The sequence below is a fragment of the Rana temporaria genome, chromosome 8 (assembly GCF_905171775.1).
Source record: "Rana temporaria chromosome 8, aRanTem1.1, whole genome shotgun sequence".
Lineage (NCBI taxonomy): Eukaryota > Metazoa > Chordata > Amphibia > Anura > Ranidae > Rana > Rana temporaria.
The window spans coordinates 181,761,790-181,783,898 of NC_053496.1; the positions used below are offsets into that span (position 1 = coordinate 181,761,790).

A 22,109-nucleotide genomic window follows, 5' to 3' on the forward strand; every position below is an offset into this window, starting at 1 on the left:
GAATTAAATTTGCCTCAGAATCTGTGTGTAGCACTACCCCCGGAGGAGCTGCTGAGTAATATCGGGCGGCATGTTACCTCTAATCTCTCGCCGTCCAGGGTAGTAGAAGAGAGTTGAAAAAGTTCAATGACCACACTATTCCTCCCACTGACACCAATGATCTGGCACTATTCCTCCCACTGACACCAATGATCTGGCACTATTCCTCCCACTGACACCAACAATAGGGCACTATTCCTCCCACTGACACCAACAATAGGGCACTATTCCTCCCACTGACACCAATGATCTGGCACTATTCCTCCCACTGACACCAATGATCTGGCACTATTCCTCCCACTGACACCAACAATAGGGCACTATTCCTCCCACTGACACCAACAATAGGGCATTATTCCTTGTCTGCCTTGCCTTGGTGCCTTGTCTGAATTAAATTTGCCTCAGAACCTGTGTGGGACGGCAGACCGACGACAACCCGGTCCAATGGCATCTGTCCCTTAAGTACCCCTCCCCAGCATGCACAGTGGGACGATCACCCCCACTGATTGGCTGCCGAGGGGAACACCCAATATGCACCGACTCTGCTGCTGCCACCCTTGGCCTGGGGTGGTAACGACACCCCCAGGCGAACAATGGTGGTCACTCCCAGCACAGCCATGCCTGGAACAGAGGCTAAATTTGGCCAAAATTACATGTGTCTGAGTCAACTAACACTCAGACCTCACTCTAAATTTAAAGCAGCGCCCGCCCAACAGGAGCAGGCCACTACATGTGTAATTCATATGTGTTCAGTTTTAAAGGGATGAGGTGGCAACCCTAGATTGGGGTAGGGACCTCCATAGGATAGGAGAAGTCCTGGAGGCGAGCATGGGAGGAGGTAACAAGGGAGCTAGAGAGCAGAAGGTCCTGGGAGGAGCGGAGAGGACAATTTGGACGATATCTGCAGATGAGATTGGTGATGTAGCTGGGAGTGATGTCGAGGATGGCCCTCTTAAGCATTTCTAATTTACATGGATCACGTATCCCTCATTTTAAAACTTTTGACATGTTCAAACACAGTCAACAGAACAGAAAACGAAAAAAAGAGTACGGAAACACTGAAGAGTACGGTGCAAAAATGAAATCGGCCACAAGGTGGCCATCGCTAATACTTCATTTGGAAGGTACAGCCAGGAAGTGATGTCAGGTATAAATAGGAAGTTCCGGGTGAGAGGTGAGTCTGGAAGAAGTCGAGAGGAGACATTGCTGGAACTGGCAGCAGAGGAGGTAATAAAAGATCTGCTTACACTCATTTATAGCGCGATAAAAATATAAATATGAACAATGAAAGACATTCTATTGGGTTACTTCCTATTGTTGTGGTCAAATCACAAAAAATCGGATCAAATCCAGAGATCATCTGCAGGAGATCCACCTTAATTTGAAAAAAAAACATTTTTTTTTACATTTTACCATTTGGTGGTGTCACCATAGAGCGCATACCTCTTATAACAGAGCAATTGGAGGTATCGGAACGATGGAGGAACTCTGTGCAGACATTCTTCATCCCAGTACAGTTCAAATAATTCTCAATTTATTTTTTGTCTACAGAGAGAAGAGTCCTACAGAGATCACATGACCACCTAAAGGATGATGGAGGGGGACATGACTGAGAGGATACTGAACCTCACCCTGGAGATCATCTACCTGCTGACCGGAGAGGTGAGGAGGATTCTGGGAGGTCACATGACATCACTCTTATCTCTATTATTAAAACACAGACCAGGCTGGAGAGGTGAGGAGGATTCTGGGAGGTCACATGACATCACTCTTATCTCTATTAATAAAACACAGACCTGACCGGAGAGGTGAGGAGGATTCTGAGAGGTCACATGACATCACTCTTATCTCTATTAATAAAACACAGACCTGACCGGAGAGGTGAGGAGGATTCTGGGAGGTCACATGACATCACTCTTATCTCTATTAATAAAACACAGACCTGACCGGAGAGGTGAGGAGGATTCTGCGAACATGATCTGATTTGTTTTGGTCTTTACAGAGTTTTCCGCCGGTGAAGTCTGGTGACCGGGTGACCATCACAGTTCCTCCACCTCCATCCTTCACATCTGAGAAAAACAACAACATGCAGATTCTTGACATCATCAAGAAGATGATGGAGCTGCTGACAGGAGAGGTGAGGAGGATTCTGGGAATTCTGGGACATTATCCAGTAACAGACAAGGGATGTGTCTGGATGGTGACTGTATCATTGTGTGTGTCAGGTTCCTATAAGGTGTCAGGATGTCACTGTCTATTTCTCCATGGAGGAGTGGGAGTATTTAGAAGGACACAAGGATCTCTACAAGGACGTCAAGATAGAGAACGAGGAGACGCTTATATCGACAGGTAAGAGAAACCTGTACTGTGAATGGTAGGCAGATTAATATTATGTTTTAGTGACTTCATACTGTACACCATATGAAAGGTCCATCTCCATTCCTCCATATAACGTCATGTTCCCAACAAATGAGAAGGAGATACTGTACACCATATGAAAGGTCCATCTCCATCCCTCAATATACCGTCATGTTCCCAACAAATAAGGAGGAGATACTGTACACCATATGAAAGGTCCATCTCCATCCCTCAATATACCGTCATGTTCCCAACAAATGTGGAGGAGATACTGTACACCATATGAAAGGTCCATCTCCATTCCTCAATATAACGTCATGTTCCCAACAAATGCATCCAGTAAGGAAATTTTTTTAGGAGACTTAGAGGATGACCATAACAACATCATCGATGTATCTACTCCACAGCTAAATGTTCCTTATAAAGGGTCCATCTCCATTCCTCAATATAACGTCATTTTCCCAACAAATGAGGAGGAGATACTGTACACCATATGAAAGGCCCATCTTCATTCTTCACTAAACAATCTAGAAAGAAAGGAGAAGTATGGGACTATCACAGGGATTAATTATATAATGCCATAACAATGGAAAACTCAAGCACAGTAAAAAAAAATATAAAAAGATTACACACAATTTGTTAAAAAAAAGAGTGATTAATCACTAAAGGTCATTTAATGCGGAGTAATTCCAAGTAGTGGTTGCATTAAAGGTTTGCTGAGGGTTTGAGTAATCATAAGTTATCCTGACATGTTTCGCCTCTAGGCTTCATCAGGGGATGTAAAGGTCAACCATAGACAAAAGGAGCAACTATACAAATATATGTGTTATCTGATGTACAGTAAAACCTTGGTTTGAGAGCGTTTTGCAAGACAAGCAAAAATGTTTTAATACATTTTGACTTGATATACAAGCGATGTCTTGATATAAGAGTAGCGTCATGTGAAAACTGGGTATAAAACAGAAGAGAGGAGCTTCTAAGTGTAGCAATATGGTTACATTTAATGAAGGTACAACATTTAGAAACTCACATGGTTGATGATTAAAACGGGCACATCTAAGTATGCAGGCATCCGGGGTGCCCCTGTTCTCGTGTGCTCGCACGCAGAAGCGAACACATACGTGAGTCCCGCCCACATATGAAAACGGTGTTCAAACCACACATGTGATGTGTCGCCGCAAATGTTAGAGCGAGAACAATAATTCAAGCCCTAGACCTCCTCTGTAAATCAAGACATGTAACCAATAAAAAAAAAAATTAACGCGCCGCCTATGGTGATTTTTAAGTACCGAAGTTTGGCGCCATTCCATGAGCGTGTTCAATTTTGAAGTGTGACATGTTAGATATCTATTTACCCGGCGTAACTTCCTCTTTCACATTATGCAAAAAAATTGGGCTAACTTTACAGTTTTTTTCCCCAAAAAAACGCGTTTGAAAAATTGCTGCACAAATACCGTGCGAGATAAAACGTTGCAATGACCGCCATTGTATTCTCTAGGGGTCTCTAAAAAAAACATATATAATGTTTGGGGGTTCTATGTAATTTTCTATCCAAAAAATTATGACTTTTACATGTAGGAGAGAAATGTCAGAATTGGCCCGGTTGTTAAGTGGTTAATAGTCGCAAGTAGAAATTAAATAGTCACGAAAATTCTCGTACGACGAAAAAAAAATCGAAAGTGATGTCACGTGTTGTAATGTATTTGTATTGTATTTTCGGACGTCAACTGTACTGACTAAAACTTTTCGTGCATGTCCGATTAAAATACTATGGGGTGAACTGTCTTGATCGGCTCTCGAAAGCTCTGTACTAACGATCCGATTATCGTATGATTCTTCCTCGGACCACATTTTTCGTACGGTATTCGGATCGTGTGTACGGGCCATAAGTCAGACAAACAACCATAAGATCACTATAGAAATGTCGTCAACGTATCTCCATTGTAACCCAGTATGATTACGTTTATAAGATCACTATAGAAATGTCGTCAACGTATCTCCATTGTAACCCAGTATTATGACGTTTATAAGATCACTATAGAAATGTCGTCAACGTATCTCCATTGTAACCCAGTATGATGACGTTTATAAGATCACTATAGAAATGTCGTCAACGTATCTCCATTGTAACCCAGTATGATGACGTTTATAAGATCACTATAGAAATGTCGTCAACGTATCTCCATTGTAACCCAGTATGATGACGTTTATAAGATCACTATGGAAATGTCGTCAACGTATCTCCATTGTAACCCAGTATGGTGACGTTTATTTGGTTATTTTTTACTTGACTTATTTCTGTTTTTTTTTTTACATTTACGTCTTTTTTTCCAGCAGATGGACACGACGTGTGGAATACCTCGGAGGAACATCTTATGTCCTCCACAGATGATTACAGGATCATACAGTATTCTCCAGACGTAAAGCCCACTATTGAGCATATAGATCACGGACTTTTATGTGTGGGTAGATCAGAATATCCCTTTAATCTCAAGGAACTTTTTGTTGATGCCCCAAATATCTATGAAGACCTTCACAGTAGGTCTACCCCAGAAGATCCATGTAAAGCTGAGGAACTTTCTGAGATACGTATTGATATCGCAAACATCTATGAAGACCTTCACAGTAGGTCTACCTCAGAAGATCCATGTAAAGCTGAGGAACTTTCTGAGATACGTATTGATATCCCAAATGTTTACTCGGGAGTTCACTGTATGGATACATCGGGAGATTCCTCGAATCCTGAGGACGTTTCTGATAAGTTACGTATTATTACCCTGAGTATGTCTCCGGGAGCTTCCATTGTAGATTGGACACCAGACCCGAAACCCGAGGAACCTTCTCATAGTCACTCAGATACTTTTATATACAAATCTGAAGAGATATATCCGTTGTCTTCGGATGGGAAACGCCGAACATCAACTCTTGAAGAGCACCAGAGAACCGACACAGAAGATCTGCCCTTCTCATGTCCCGAGTGCGGGAAATGTTTCGACTCAAAACTGCATCTTGTCCGCCACATAAAAGTCCACAGCAGAGCGCGGCCCTTTGTGTGTTTGGAGTGCGGGAAAAGCTTCACGTCGAAATCGCATCTTACCAGACACGTCAGTCACCACACGGGAGTGCGACCCTATTCCTGTTCAGAGTGCGGGAAATCATTCATAGACAAATGTGTCCTTGTCAAACACCTGAGATATCACACGGGCGAAAGGCCGTACGTGTGCACGGAGTGCGGACAGTCCTTTGTGGAGAAAGCCCATCTGAACAGGCACTCCAAACTTCACACGGGCGAGACCCCTTTTTCGTGTTCGGGGTGCGGGAAATGTTTCCACCGGAAGGACACCCTCATTAAACACCAGCGAACCCACATGAGCAAGAGGGTGTACACGTGTAAGAAGTGCGGGAAAGGTTTTGCACACAGGGGTATGCTTATCATGCACCGGCAAACCCACACGGGTGAGCGCCCATTTTCTTGCGCGGAGTGCGGAAAGCACTTCAAACAGAAAATGTCTCTACAGCGGCACTGTAAGCTTCACGTGAAAGAGAGTTCAACGTTTTGTTTGGAGCGCGGGGAAACCTTCAAAACCGAATCGGAACTTCAAGTACATCAAAGCGCTCACATGGGCGAGGAGACCTTATCGTGTTTGGGGTGCGAGAAACTGTTCATAAGGAAGTCGGACCTTGTTAGACATCAGAGAGTTCACTCCGGTGAGAAGCCCTTTTCGTGTTCTGAGTGCGGCAAATGCTTCACACAGAAAGGAAGCCTTGACGTGCATATCAAAGTCCACACAGGGGAGAAGCCGTTTACCTGTTCAGAGTGCGGGAAATGTTTCATTCAAAAAGCACACCTTCTTACACACCAGAGAGTTCACACGGGTGAGCTTCCTTTTGCATGTTCAGAGTGCGGGAAGTGTTTCAGTCAGAAAAGATATCTTGTTAGTCATCAGAGAAGTCACATCGGAGAGCGCGCTTTCTCATGTTCACAATGCGGAAAATGTTTTACGCGGAAAGAGAGTCTTCTCAGGCACAAGAAGCTTCACAGTGGATTGCGACCGTATTCCTGTTCAGAGTGCGGGAAATGTTTCGCTCAGAAAGGAGACCTTCTTGCACACCAGAGAAGTCACATGGGCGAGCGTCCCTTCTCATGTCTATTGTGCGGGAAATGTTACAGTCAGAAAAGGCACCTTCTTAGACACCAGACAAGTCACACGGGCGAACGTCCGTTTTCATGTTTGCAGTGTGGGAAATGTTTCACACGGAAAGAAGGTCTGATTAGGCATGAGAGACTTCATACAGGTGTGCGTCCATATTCATGCTCAGAGTGCGGGAAATGTTTTAATCAAAAAGTACACCTTCTAACACATCAGAAAACCCACACGGGTCAGCTTCCCTATTCATGTTCAGAGTGCGGGAAATCCTTCAGACTGGAAAAATGCCTTAAAAAACATCAGAGGAGTCACACAAGCAAGTTTTCTTGCTCTGAGTGCGGGAAATCATTTATTCAGGAAAGACTGTTTATTAAACACCAAAGGAGTCACACGGGCGAGCGTCCTTTTTCATGTTCAGAGTGCGGGAAGTGTTTTAGCCAGGAAAGATACCTTATTAAACACCAGAAGAGTCACACAGGCGAGCATCCCTTTGCCTGTTCGGAGTGCGGGAAAAGTTTTACCCGGAAAGATAGCTTGATTAGGCATGAGAAAATTCACAGCGGAGATCGTCCGCATTCCTGTTCGGAGTGTGGGAAATGTTTCAGTCAAAAACAGGACCTCCTTTCGCATCAGAGGATCCACATGGGAGAGCGTCCCTTCGCCTGTCCTTTGTGCGGGAAATGTTACAGTCAGAAGAGACACCTTCAGAGGCACCAAAGTAGTCACACGGGCATGCTTCGTTTTACGTGCTCGCAGTGCGGGAAATGCTTTACAAGGAAAGAGGGTCTCGTAAGGCATGGTAGACTTCACACGGGAGTGAGACCCTATTCCTGTTCAGAGTGCGGGAAATGTTTCTTTCAGAAAGTGCACCTTCTAAGGCACCAGAGGACTCACACGAACAAGCCTCTTTTTTCATGCTTGGAGTGTGGGAAATCGTTCAAGACGAAATCTGACTTTGTTCTACACCAGTTTGAGCACAGCGTCTGAGAGTGTTGGGTCTACCTTGCGATATGACGTTGCCTTCAAGCTCAAAGACATTATGGGATTGGACCTCGCTAATGTTGGGTTCTGGAGACTTTAGTGGCCAGTTGGACAGCAGTTGGCACTTCCGTTGAAGACTTTAGTGGCCAGTTGGACAGCAGTTGGCACTTCCGTTGGAGACATTAGTGGCCAGTTGGACAGCAGTTGGTACTTCCGTTAGAGACATTAGTGGCCAGTTGGACTGCAGTTGGTACTTCCGTTGAAGACTTTAGTGGCCAGTTGGACAGCAGTTCGCACTTCCTTTGGAGACTTTAGTGGCCAGTTGGACAGCAGTTGTTACTTCCGTTGGAGATTTTAGTGGCCAGTTGGACAGCAGTTGGTACTTCCGTTGGAGACATTAGTGGCCAGTTGGACAGCAGTTGGTACTTCCGTTGAAGACATTAGTGGCCAGTTGGACAGCAGTTGGTACTTCCGTTGGAGACTTTAGTGGCCAGTTGGACAGCTGTTGGTACTTCAGTTGGAGACATTAGTGGCCAGTTGGACAGCAGTTGGTACTTCCGTTGGGGACATTAGTGGCCAGTTGGACAGCAGTTGGTACTTCCGTTGGAGACATTAGTGGCCAGTTGGACAGCAGTTGGTACTTCCGTTGGGGACATTAGTGGCCAGTTGGACAGCAGTTGGTACTTCCGTTGGAGACATTAGTGGCCAGTTGGACAGCAGTTGGTACTTCCGTTGGAGACATTAGTGGCCAGTTGGACAATAATATGTTATTTTCTTTATAAAACCTTCTTTCTCTGTATATTGTATAATTTTATATGTATGTATTGCTCATTACCTACATGTAGTCTACTTCATTCTTAACAATTACAGCTCAACAGTTTTGTATTACTGCTTCTCTCTCTCAATGTACATCTTCGGGTCTAGTCTTAAAACAACATCTGCCTCCCCCCCACGGTTTTCTGCAACTCCCTATTGGTCTATCAAGGTGATGGGCAGCCTCAAAGACCAATAGACAGCTCTGAGTGGTGGGTAGGGGTGGACCACATCTAGCCGTTGAGCCCCAGACTCAGGCTCTGGGTGGTGGGTAGGGGTGGACCACATCTAGCAGTTGAGCCCCAGACTCAGGCTCTGAGTGGTGGGTAGGGGTGGACCACATCTAGCAGTTGAGCCCCAGACTCAGGCTCTGAGTGGTGGGTAGGGGTGATCCACATCTAGCAGTTGAGCCCCAGACTGAGGCTCTGGGTAATGCACCAAGGAAGATGAGGCACTGAGTGTGAGAGAAAGTCACCTGAGATCACACTCTGGATCAAGTTGAGAAGTTTTCTTTATTGACTTGTACGAGGAGACAAGTTACAACAAAAGGACAGATACAGTGGGGTCCCCCCAAAATCCATACCAGATCCTTATCCGAGCAAGCAACCTGGCAGGTCAGGATAGGGGGGGACAAGCGAGGGCCCCCCTCCTGAACCGTATCAGGCCACATGCCCTCAACATGGGGAGGGTGCTTTGGGGTCCCACCTGTTGATCGGGGCAAGGGCCTCATCCCCACAACACTTGTCCGGTGGTTGCGGGGGGCTTATCGGAATCTGGAAACCCCCTTTAACAAGGGGGCTCCCAGATCCCGCCCCCCCCATGTGAATGGGTAGCCCTTGGTATGAATTTTGGGGGGGACCCCATGACATTTTTTTTAATTGGCGCAGGGTTCCCCTTAAAATCCATATTCATGTTGTAAAGCGCTGTGCAAACTGTTGGCGGTATATACATCCTGTATAATAATAATCACTTAGAACACATGAAGTCAATTATGGCACTAGAAATCAACGCGTTTCACGACTATGCGCTTCTTTAACCACTTCAGCCCCGGACCATATTGCTGGTCAAAGACCAGAGCACTTTTTGCGATTCGGCACTGCGCCGCTTTAACTGACAATTGCGCAGTCGTGCGACGTGGCTCCCAAAACAAAATTGGCGTCTTTTTTTCCCCCACAAATAGAGCTTTATTTTGGTGGTATTTGATCACCTCTGCGGTTTTTAGTTTTTGCGCTATAAACAAAAATAGAGCGACAATTTTGAAAAAAAAATCAATATTTTTTACTTGTTGCTATAATAAACATCCCCCAAAAATATATAAAAAAAAACTTTTTTTTTTTCCCTCAGTTTAGGCCGATACGTATTCTTCCACCTATTTTTCGTAAAAAAAGCACAATGACGTATAGACAATCCATAAAAGCCCACCACACTACATAGAGAATTTCTCCCAAGGCAAAAAAAAAACTCCAAAAGGCCTGGCAGGTTTTGTTACGAAGGACGAGAAAGATAAGGACTCCAGTAAAGAAGGAAAATGGTGCCTCTGGGGTTCTTTTTACTCCACCCCCCCCCCCCCCCCAACAGCACAGGGTCGTTGTCCTGCTGGAAGGTGAACCTCCGTCCCAGTCTCAGTCCATCCATATTCCCATCAACTCTGACCAGCTTCCCTGTCCCTGCTGAAGAAAAGCATCCCCACAACATGATGCTGCCACCACCATGTTTCACGGTGGGGATGGTGTGTTCAGGGTGATGTGCAGTGTTAGTTTTCTGCCACACATAGGGTTTTGCTTTTAGGCCAAAAAGTTCAATTTTTTGCCTCATCTGACCAGAGCACCTTCTTCCACATGTTTGCTGTGTCCCCTCCCCCACATGGCTTCTCACAAACTACAAAGGGACTTCTTATGTCTTTCTTCTTGTCACTCTTCCATAAAGGGCAGATGTGTGTAGAGCATGACTAATAGTTGTCCTGTGGACAGATTCTCCCTCCTGAGCTGTGGATCTCTGCAGCTCCTCCAGAGTTACCATGGGCCTCTTGGCTGCTTCTCTGATGAATGCTCTCCTTGCCCGGCCCGGTCAGTTTAGGTGGACGGCCGTGTCTTGGTAGGTTTGCAGTTGTGCCATACTCTTTCCATTTTCCGATGATGGATTGAACAGAGCTCCTTGAGTTCTTCAAAGCTTGGGAGATTTTTCATAGCCTAACCCTGCTTTATACTTCTCCACAACTTTATCCCTGACCTGTCTGGTGTGTTCCTTGGCCTTCATGATACTGTTTGTTCACTAAGATTATCTAACAAACCTCTGAGGGCTTCACAGAACAGCTGTATTTATACTGAGATTAAATGACACACAGGTGGACTCTATTCACTAATTAGGGGACTTCTGAAGGCAATTGGTCCCACAAGATTTTAGTTTGGTGTATCAGAGTAAAGGGGGCGCCATACAAATGCCCCTCCCCCACACTTTTCACAGATTTATTTGTAAAAAAAATTGAAAACCATTTATCATTTTCCTTCTACTTCACAATTATGTGCCACATTGTGTTGCTCTATCACATAAAATCCCAATTACCGTATTTATCGGCGTATACCGCTCACTTTTTTCCCCTTAAAATAAGGGGGAAATCGTGGGTGCGCGATATACGCCGATACCCGCTTCCCGCGCTCAGTTTGAATGCAGTACACTCGTCTACATTCGGCCAGGCTCGGCTTCGCTCGTGCTCACGCATAAACGTCACAGAGCGTGAGCACGAGCGAAGACGAGCCTGGCCGAATGTAGACGAGTGTATTGCACTCGGTATATGTCGGCGCAGGCATTCAAACTGAGCGCGGGAAGCGGCGATCCGACAGGGAGACAGCACGGGAGAAGCTGGGAGGACACCACAGAATCCGCAGACAAACGCCGGACCCCGACGAGGCCGACGATGGATGCCGCGCAAGACACCGAAACTATAAGTACTAAAAAAAAACATTTTACAGGAATTGCGGGTCCACATTAGGGGTGCGCGCTATATGCCGGAGCGCGCAATACCCCGATAAATACAGTAAATACGTTTTTGCTTGTAACATGACAAAGTGTGGAAAATGTCAAGGGGTATGAATACTTTTTCAAGGCAGTGTATGGCGATTCTGATTACCATGTCGCTGAAGGGTGGTGGATGGAAGGGAGCAGTAAAGGGTTAATGTACTGTGGATAGGAGGAGGCAGTAAAGTGGTCATGTATATTAAATGGGAGGGGGCAATAAAGTGTAAATGTGCGTTGGAGGGGGCAGTAAAGGGTTAGTGTACAGTGGGTGGGAGGGGCAGTAATGGGTTAGTGTACAGTGGGTGGGAGGGGGCAGTAAAGGGTTAGTGTACAGTGGGTGGGAGGGGCAGTAATGGGTTAGTGTACAGTGGGTGGGAGGGGGCAGTAATGGGTTAGTGTACAGTGGGTGGGAGGGGGCAGTAATGGGTTAGTGTACAGTGGGTGGGAGGGGGCAGTAATGGGTTAGTGTACAGTGGGTGGGAGGGGGCAGTAATGGGTTAATGCACAGTGGATGGGAGGGGGCAGTAATGGGTTAGTGTACAGTGGGTGGGAGGGGGCAGTAATGGGTTAGTGTACAGTGGGTGGGAGGGGGCAGTAATGGGTTAGTGTACAGTGGGTGGGAGGGGGCAGTAATGGGTTAATGCACAGTGGATGGGAGGGGGCAGTAAATGGTTAATGTACAGTCCACTGGATAGGAGAATGCAGTGAAGGGTTTTGTGTACGGTAGATGGGAGAGGGCAGTACAATGGAATGGGAGGGGGCAATAAAGTGTTAATGTGCGTTGGAGGGGGCAGTAAAGGGTTAGTGTACAGTGGGTGGGAGGGGCAGTAATGGGTTAGTGTACAGTGGGTGGGAGGGGCAGTAATGGGTTAGTGTACAGTGGGTGGGAGGGGCAGTAATGGGTTAGTGTACAGTGGGTGGGAGGGGGCAGTAATGGGTTAGTGTACAGTGGGTGGGAGGGGCAGTAATGGGTTAGTGTACAGTGGGTGGGAGGGGGCAGTAATGTGTTAGTGTACAGTGGGTGGGAGGGGGCAGTAATGGGTTAGTGTACAGTGGGTGGGAGGGGGCAGTAATGGGTTAGTGTACAGTGGGTGGGAGGGGGCAGTAATGGGTTAATGCATGGTGGATGGGAGGGGGCAGTAAAGGGTTAATGTACAGTCCAGTGGATAGGAGAATGCAGTGAAGGGTTTTGTGTACGGTAGATGGGAGAGGGCAGTACAATGGAATGGGAGGGGGCAATAAAGTGTAAATGTGCGTTGGAGGGGGCAGTAAAGGGTTAGTGTACAGTGGGTGGGAGGGGCAGTAATGGGTTAGTGTACAGTGGGTGGGAGGGGCAGTAATGGGTTAGTGTACAGTGGCTGGGAGGGGCAGTAATGGGTTAGTGTACAGTGGCTGGGAGGGGGCAGTAATGGGTTAGTGTACAGTGGGTGGGAGGGGGCAGTAATGGGTTAATGCATGGTGGATGGGAGGGGGCAGTAAAGGGTTAATGTACAGTCCAGTGGATAGGAGGATGCAGTTAAGGGTTTTGAGTACGGTAGATGGGAGAGGGCAGTACAATGGAATGGGGGGAGGGGCAGTAAAGGGTTAATGCACGTGGATGATGGTGGTGGGGAGTAAAGGATTAATGCACAGTTAATGGTGGCGCGGGGGGGGGGGAGAATGGACCAGGGATTGGAGGGGGCAGTGAATGCAATTAGGTCAGTAAGGGGTTAATGTACGATGATCAGGCGGAGGCAGTCGTGGGTTAATGTGCGGTGGGTGGGAGGAGACTCCTTTGAATTAAGTAGTCTGTATGTGGCTACAAGAATATGGCTGCCACCCTATGGATGAAACTACAGAATGTGTTTTCTCTGTCCAGTCATTTGGTGGCCATGTTGGACCCTGGCACTGCCCACACTGAGTGATCACATGATAGAAGTGGGTAGAATGTTTCTGGAGGCGGAGCAATGGCTGGCCAGTTCATGGTCAGTATATTTGTTCCTCGGACTCTCCATTGCTGTGTGTAGAACTCCATCATATTGCCCTTCCCACCCCCTACTACTAGACGTCCCCTTTATAAGCCTGCACACCTTCATAGTCCCTATAGAGTTTGTATCATTCATTGGGTGAATATTATTTTCTTCATCCAAATTTGGATCTGAGAATGACAGGAATGTGATCTATAAGATGCCGATTTTTTCTAGTAGTGAAGGTGGCCCGTAAGTGCTACAGAGGGGCTGACCAGGCTTATAGATGAGAAGCCTAGAGAAACTCCAGGTCTCTTCCTAGTCAGTAAAATCAGGACTTGTTTTCAATGACAGTTGTACCTTGACATGAACTTCTGACGGTTAATGGACATAAGTTGTACTTTGATATGACCTCTTGAAGGTCCACGGTCATAAGTTGTAACTTGACAAAGACTTTCAGTAATTCATAGACTGTAGCTGTATCTTGACATAACTTTTTAAAGATCTATGGTCATAAGTTGTGGCATAAACTTTCAATCATTCATGGACATACAGTAGGTTGTACCTTAACATGTACTTTCGATCATCCATGGACATAAGTTGTACCTTGACACGAACTTTCGAACATCCATGGACATAAGTTGTACCTTGACACGAACTTTCGAACATCCATGGACATAAGTTGTACCTTGACACGAACTTTCGAACATCCATGGACATAAGTTGTATATTGACATTAACTTCTGTTGGTTCATGGACATAAGTTGTACCTTGACATGAACTTTCGAACATCCATGCATATAAGTTCTATCTGAACATGACTTTTGAAGGTCCATGGTCATAAGTTGTACCTTGAAATTAACTTTCAATTATCCATGAAAACAAGTTATTCCCTGATACTAACTTCTGATGACTCATGGAAATAAGTTGTATCTTGACATAAACTTTCGAACATCCATGGACATAAGTTGTACCTTGACACAAACTTTCGAACATCCATGGACATAAGTTGTATCTTGACATGAACTTCTGATGGTCCGTGGACATAAGTTGTACCTTGATATGGCCTCTTGAAGGTCCATGGCAATAAGTTGTACCTTGACATGAACTTTCACTCACCCATGGACATAAGTTCTATCTGAACATGACTTTTGAAAGTCCATGGTCATAAGTTGTACCTTGACATGAACTTTCAATCAGAGGCGGCTCTAAGCTTTGTGAGGCCTTAGGCAAAACTTGATATGGGGCCCCACTCACACCTATGATGGGAAAAATAATTCAAGGAAAAGAGCCTCTACCCCACAAACCTGCCCGGTGGTTGGGGGGGTGGTCTGCGAGCAGGGGGCTTATAAAAATCTGGAAGCCCCCTTTAACAAGGTGGCCCCCAGATCCTGCTCTTTAATAACTAATGGGCGGGGGCCACCTGTGATGTCACCTGGTGAACCCGCCCCCTTGTGACATCATTGACTGAGGGCATGCTGGGCCATTGATATCAGAAGGGGTGGTGTAACCGATATTTACTGGTTGTTAGGGATGCTGGTGGCCCCGCTCCTGAGCCAGGGCTTTTAACCCTGCCTGAGAACATCAGCGTTAAACTCCCCTGTCCCTCAAAACTGGGGTAATGCATTGGGTAAGTGAGGCCCCTGTGAGTGTGAGGCCTTAGGCGACCGCCTAATTTGCCTAATTAAAGAGCCGCCTCTGCTTTCAATTATCCATGGACAAAAGTTGTACCCTGATACGAACTTCTGATGGCTCATGGACATAAGTTGTACCTTGACATAAATTTTCGATAATCCATGGACATAAATTGTACCTTGACATAAACTTTCGATAATCCATGGACATAAATTGTACCTTCACATAAACATTCGATAATCCATGGACATAAATTGTAACTTGACATAAACTTTCGATAATCCATGGACATAAATTGTAACTTGACATAAACTTTCGATAATCCATGGACATAAATTGTACCTTCACATAAACATTCGATAATCCATGGACATAAATTGTAACTTGACATAAACTTTCGATAATCCATGGACATAAATTGTACCTTGACATAAACTTTCGATAATCCATGGACATAAATTGTACCTTCACATAAACATTCGATAATCCATGGACATAAATTGTAACTTGACATAAACTTTCGATAATCCATGGACATAAATTGTACCTTGACATAAACTTTCGATAATCCATGGACATAAATTGTACCTTGACATAAATTTTCGATAATCCATGGACATAAGTTGTACCTTGACATAAATTTTCGATAATCCATGGACATAAGTTGTTCCTTGACATAAACTTTCGATAATCCATGGACATAAATTGTACCTTGACATAAACTTTCAATAACCCATGGGCATAAATTGTTCCTTGAAAAGCTTTGTAGAAAAGGCCCAATTTACTGCCCATCACAGATCTCACACGGATGAGAAACCGTACCAGTGTTTGAAGAGCGGCAAATATTTTTCAAACAGATCTTCCTTGTCCAATCACCAAAGAATTCACTTGGGGGTGAAGCCACATTCATGTGTTTATCAACACATCATTGGAGAAGGTCATTGTTGTATTTAGGACGGCCTGAGGTGGACTGTGGAAGGGATTAACTGTGTCCTGGGGGCCAGGAATGAATTCATGGTAAGTATGAACATCTTGGACTTACAGGGAGTGTGGATATGGAAGACAAGAGACTCAGGGAGAGGACATACTCGAACAGGGGAAGGCTGTCAAAGAGCCATGCCTCCAGGCGGTCAGATTATCCTGCAAAATTGTCCACCTTCACATCTATGGCCATCTCCTGCCTTCAAGGTTTTTGGGTCTAGCATACTTCTTCACACCTATGGCCACCTTGACATCTATGGACTTTTCTTATCTTAGAAGTTTTGGGGTCTAGCATACTTCTTCACACCTATGGCCACCTTCACATCTATGGCCTTCTCTTATCTTAGAAGTAGGGATGCACCGATATATTGGCACCGATACATATCGGCCAAAAACAGCTGTTTTGGCGATATGGGCATTGGGTGCCCGTAAAAATGATGGCCACTGGGCTGTCACGGCTCCGTCCTCTGCCTCTGCCTATGGCAAATGTCACTGCCAAAGTGTCCCTCCTGACTCGATTGGCTATTTCAAAAATGGCGCCGGGTGGCCATTACATATCTGTGCATGTTTTTTTTTTAAATACCATATAATATGGCATTCTGGACACTAGATGGAGCCGACCATTATAGGAGATAATTGTATTAGAGAAAATACGAGAGAAAATGTATGCAGGTTGGACGAATGGTTGTGACATTCATCCAACAAATGTTTTAGAAGTAAACCCTTATTTTAGAAGACAAATACACCAACATTTTTTGCAGAAATTACACGGTTTTTCAACATGGCAGAGAGTTGCACTGATTCTGAACTCAACTGGTTAATTGAAAGAGTGACTCATTCATAATGTGGGGACACAGACTGTTGGATGCTAATGCCACCAACTCCAGCCCACCTGTCTGTCTGTTGTGATGTAAATGAATCTAGGATGGCTTCTGAGGACCTTTCATTGTGGCTTGTGCCAATTGACCCTGTATTGTGTGAAGGAGTCCTGTGATAATGTGTATTGTAAGTTAGCAGACAACTTAAAGGTCAGGCGTCTGAGTCATCAGCTGTAGTTAATTAGCTCATGTAAATTAGGTCAGGTGCCAGAGCCAGGATGTCTGCTAAAAGATGTATTAATGATTATGTGTATTTGGGGGGGGGGGGGGCTCGTTAGGTACCATTATGTGATGTTGTGGGTGAATCCGGGCCATATCTCCTGTGGTATTCTAAAGTATATATAAGAGCCTGTATTTCTCTTTAAGGCATTCCCTGTTTTGAACCTCAAACAGAGCAGTGTGTCTCGTTAATGGGGGGGAATTCTTATGGGTCAGACTGTGGAGTATTGGTAGCTGCCTTGTGTTCGGGAATGGAATATCCTAAACGGCGGTAACCCCTTTCCCATTTGGGGTGCCATTACAGTGATAGATTACAGCTGAAAATTGGTCAGCTCCTTCTGTATATACATAAAAAGGAATGGATCAACACCAACCTCCACCATTATTTTCGATGAAGATGGAAAATGGTTCCATTATTGAGAACATCTCATCTCCTCCTACCAAGAAATTTGGTTTGGCCCATTTCTACACTTAAATTAGAAGCATCTAATTTCCAAAAGAATTTCTATAACAGATAAAAATGAAACCATCTCAGATTATGAGGTCAAGGGCTCATATTTATTGAGTAAACATACAACATCCAAATACCGCACACATTCAACGAGTCATTAACTGGAACCAAATATTTACAACGGGTCAAGTAATAAGCCCAGCAACAAAATGAAAGATACACTGTATATGGCCAATAGAACACGTCCTAACCATCAAACCTGTAAGAGCTTGTTGGACATTCCATTTTCTGGACATTAGTGAGGAATGGGACCTCCTCCCTTCTCCTTATTTGTGGCCATTTTAGCCTCCACTCTTCTAGGAAGTCTTTCCCTAAGGTTTTGGGTGGTGTCTGTTGGCATTTGTGCCCATTTGTGAGGTCAGGTATTGATGAATAGAATAGACGTGACTCTCCCGACAAGCCCGTGCAAGGTAGAAGAAGCGGCCTTACTGAGCCTACATTTCTTTCGCAAGACCATGCTCTGACATGTTTCACCACTGGGGCTTAGTCATAGGGGTCTTGGCGGGTGGGGATGAAAAATGTCAGAGGGGCATGGTCTGGCAGAGAAATGTAGGTTGAGGCTGCTTCTCACTTCTACTTTGCACAGGCTGGTCGGGTGAGCCGCGTCCTTTCTATTTATGTTTGTTACTTTCTGGATGGGTGTACTGACATGACGTCATCCCCTTTCTCTGGATCTAAGGAAAGGGTTCCTCTTCAGCTTCGAGTGGGGCTCTAAGCTCTTTACCCAGGTCGCAGGTCAGATACTGGATGTTGTTAGATGTTGATGTTGGATGAGAAGTTTCCAATCAACATTCCAAGTCACCTCAAAATTGTTCTGTAAGGTTTGACCTCAGGATTCCATCCAGACTCCTCGGATTTTCTTTACACCCAACTGGTCAAACCATGCCTTAAAGGAGCTGGCCTTGTACAAATGGGTACAATCAAACTGGAACAGAAAGGGGCCTTCACCAAACTGTTACCACAGGGTTGGAAGACCACAGTTGTCTATGTATGTCGTCGTATTACCAGCACCCTTCACTGGAACACCATCATTTGGAGGGACATCCACATACGTCTGGCCACATAGTAGGTGTGATGGTCAGATGACCACATACTATTGAAAGTGAAAGACCATTTCTGATTGGTTGCTCTGGTTTTATGCCCCGGTTTATTAAAATAGTAGGAGCCTGCAGTCTAGTATCCAAGCAACAAAAAATCTCAATCGAAATATAAAAAAATAAAACAATAATCGGTTAATAAAAAAAAAAAAGGATATACAAAACATCAAGGGAAACATGGTTTAGTCCTTTCATGTTACAGTGGAACCTCGCATTGCGGGTAACGCGGTTAACGAGCATTTCGCAATACCAGCACTGTATTTAAAAAATAAATAATTAACTTGGTTCGCAAAACGAGCACGATTCAGGCCAAAACGGTGTCCAGTACTGCTTTTGGCCTGAGGTGGGGGGGGGGGGGCGCCGGAGCCGAGCAGAGCCGACTGTCGCGGATCACAGCCGATCAGCGCCGTTCGTAAATGCATGGAAAGGCCCAAGGACAGTGCGGCCGACCTTGGCAAATCTCAGGTAGGAAGTCTTTCTGAGGTTTTCCGAGGTCAGTTGAAGTGTCCTCTGGCCTTTTCCGAGGCTCTCCGCCCCCCCCGCCTCTGGCTGCATGTGGTATTGCATGACATTGAAGTCAACGCAGAGCAAATTATTTTAGTCTCCATTGACTTCAATGAGGAAACTCGCTTTGATATGCGAGTACTGGAATGGACCGGATTATGCTCGTAATCTGAGGTTCCACTGTATTTTTAATTCTTTTGGGCCTGCCTAAAGTTCAACCAAGAGGACCACCAAGGTGATGGAGAGCTGAGAAAGTACACTGCAGGAACGGCCTCAATGTCAACTAATCATCTTCATCCATAGATGATACTGTTTCCAGTCACAGGAAGTTTATTCTTCGAGTGGGACCACTAGTCTTCCCAGCACATCTCCATCAGTCCTTGACTAAAAAGATCCTTAAGGTCTTTGAACATTCTAATATCTAGAAGGTGATCTGATTTTTATACCTTATAGCCTCGGAGCAAGAGTGTGGCTTCTCCCCATGTGATCTGTTCATATTTCCAATTCTAATGAGATTACGAAGACCACCAGCTATAAAGAGAAGCTGGAAGTCCCCCTCGCGGTCAGGAGAGCAAAATTATCTTTTACAATGGTGGTCGAAAATTCTCCTCTAGAAATCACTAAAAACACCATTGGTGTCATGCCATTGACTCTACCAGCTGGACTATCTAGGCACCCTCAAAGAGGAAAACAAATCTTACCCAAGCTCAACCGCTGTGTTAGAAGTGTGGAGACAGGAAACCGGTGCTCTGGTTAAGATGTGATTCACAGTGTAAATCCATAATAATGATAGCCGAAAAATTTGGGCTTCGTAGTATAACTTTTTTATTGGTTACAGGAATGCCGATACAAAATCCAAAGTGCGAACGCGTTTCGGCTTTCAAAGCCTTCCTCATAGCATAAGCCAAAAGGCATTTGCACTTTGGATTCTGCAGAACTTTTTTTTCAGAAGGAACGTGGAGGGAACGCAGTTCCGGCACCTCTAGAACTGATTTGTAACGGAAGCTGGGGTGTGCCAGGGCTGGACTGGGACAAAAATTTGGCCCTGGACTTCATCCAGACTGGCCCACTTTGACAGGTCTCTCCCATGGCGGCCACACAACTCCCGCACCCCCCCCCCCTGGCCGTCCAAGCCCCCGCTTCCCCTTCACTAGCCACTAGCTGTTCTACTTTGTTAGAGTAGAACGGCTGGTATTGGTACTCTTATAGGCAGTACCAGTGGGCAAGCTAGACATTATTTCACCCGGGGCAAAGAATCAGTTTTGTGCCCCCCCCCCCCTTTATGGGACAAGATTAGGCAGAAGTGAGAAACTCCCAGGCCATAGCTGTTGTCAGCTGTCTGTCCCCTCCCCCATGCCCCTCTGTCGTCCCCCCTGCTCCTCCCCCTGCTTCTTTGTTCCCCCCAGGTGAGCGCTGCGGGAAGGGAGAGACAGAGGAGCGGAGGGGGGCGGCGGTCCGCTGTCACTGAAGCCGGCCCACTGAGCCATCGGCCCACCGGGAAACTCCCTGTAGTCCCAATGGCCAGTCCATCCCTGGGGTGTGCTGGAGGGACTGATGATGCTGGGATCTATTTTTGCGGAGGAAGGGAGTCTATTATAGCTCATGGGGAATCTATTGTTGCTGGGGGTCGGTTTTAAGTTGCTGGGGGGCCAATCACTGCTGGGAGGGAGGGGTCTTTGTTGCTGGGGAATCTATTGTTGCTAAACGGAATCTATTTTTGCAGGGGGGTCTATTGTTGCTGGTGGGGGGGTCTATTTTTCCTGGGGGTGGGTCTTATGTTTCAGGGAGTCAATTGTTGGTCTACTGATGCTGGCTGTCGGGGGGTCCATTGTTGCTGGGGTGTATCAATTTGCTAGATCTATTTTACTGCTTTTCTTGTTATTAACAAATTGCATACAAAATATTTGGTTCTGTATTTTCTAAAAGGGGTGGTAACGGGAGGTGGGTATGGGAGGTGGGTGAGGGGTGGAACCAAGGAACGGTGCTCAGAGGTGGGTAGGGGGTGGAGTCAAGTGCTGACTCAGAAGGGAGGAGTTTCTGCACCTATTCCCTGAGAACAAAAAAACTGGGATTCTGTATCAGCATTCATGTAACCAATATGAATTTATACTAAGAAGCCCCCGCGTTGCCGTCTACCATCATTATGGACCCTCATATAGGAAGTCAATTTACCTCTGTAGGAAACCTAGGGTTTCACAAATCACTGGTTGAGAAAGGATGGTCTAAAGAAGGTGTCTCCAAACTATGGTCCTCCAGTTGTTCAGGAACTACAATTCCCATCACGCCTAGTCATGTCTGTGAATGTCAGAGTTTTACAATGCCTCATGGAACGTGGAGGGCCGTGGTTTGGAGATCCCTGCTCTAAAAGTATCCAGGACTTACAAAGTCAGTGGTGTAACTACCAGAGTCGCAGTATTTCGCCACCACGGGTGGGGACCTCAAGACGGCAGAAAGGGGGCCCTTTGCAGAGGCAGTCAGAGGGGCCCCTTATGGTTTCTTGCACCCGGGGCCCTGAAGGTTCTACTTACGCCTCGGTACAAAGTCAAAAACATTTGCCAAACAACTCTCCTGCACTCCAAGACGGAAAATGTGACTTCGCCAGCGTGGATTCCTTGGCGATGGACAAGATCTTCTCTCCACCATAGAGCAACAGCCACACACCCAACATAAAAAAAGGTTCCTCTCTGGAACTCTCATGGGAGTGCTGACTTTTGATCTACAACGTTTCCCGCACTTTGGGGGCCCGCATTCTCCCCAGAATGGACTTTCTGATGCCTGATAAAACTGTTTTTAAAGGTGAAACACTTCCCGCACGTGGAACAGGAAAACGGCTTCTCGCTGGTGTGGCATTTCATATGCTTACTAAGGTTCCCTTTAATTGAAAAACATTTCCCGCACTCGGAACAAGGAAAGGGTTTTTCTCCAGTGTGGACTCTCTGATGCGTAACGAGCTTGTATTTCTTTGTGAACGATTTTCCACACAC

General features: G+C 45.7%; 2 protein-coding genes across 2 annotated transcripts in view; one reads left to right on the plus strand and one right to left on the minus strand.

The window, feature by feature from the left end:
- Window positions 1–22,109, minus strand: part of LOC120910202 (gastrula zinc finger protein XlCGF26.1-like) — a 1,148,070-nt gene that overhangs the window by 444,926 nt on the left and 681,035 nt on the right. The gene's annotated exons all lie outside the window — the stretch shown is intronic.
- LOC120909977 (zinc finger protein 585A-like) lies at window positions 917–8,360 on the plus strand. The gene is made up of 5 exons (XM_040321781.1): window positions 917–1,266; window positions 1,591–1,701; window positions 2,042–2,176; window positions 2,265–2,388; window positions 4,732–8,360. The coding sequence occupies exons 2-5, from the start codon at window positions 1,630–1,632 to the stop codon at window positions 7,530–7,532; spliced, it is 3,132 nt and encodes a 1,043-aa protein (XP_040177715.1). The 5' UTR covers window positions 917–1,266; window positions 1,591–1,629; the 3' UTR covers window positions 7,533–8,360.

Excerpts from the sequence above, each read along its gene's own strand:
- LOC120909977 (XM_040321781.1), top strand. The coding sequence starts at position 1,630 with ATGATGGAGGGGGACATGACTGAGAGGATACTGAACCTCACCCTGGAG. Across the intron at positions 2,177-2,264 it reads TGGAGCTGCTGACAGGAGAG|GTTCCTATAAGGTGTCAGGA; the intron begins GTGAGGAGGATT and ends TGTGTGTGTCAG. Across the intron at positions 2,389-4,731 it reads GGAGACGCTTATATCGACAG|CAGATGGACACGACGTGTGG; the intron begins GTAAGAGAAACC and ends CTTTTTTTCCAG.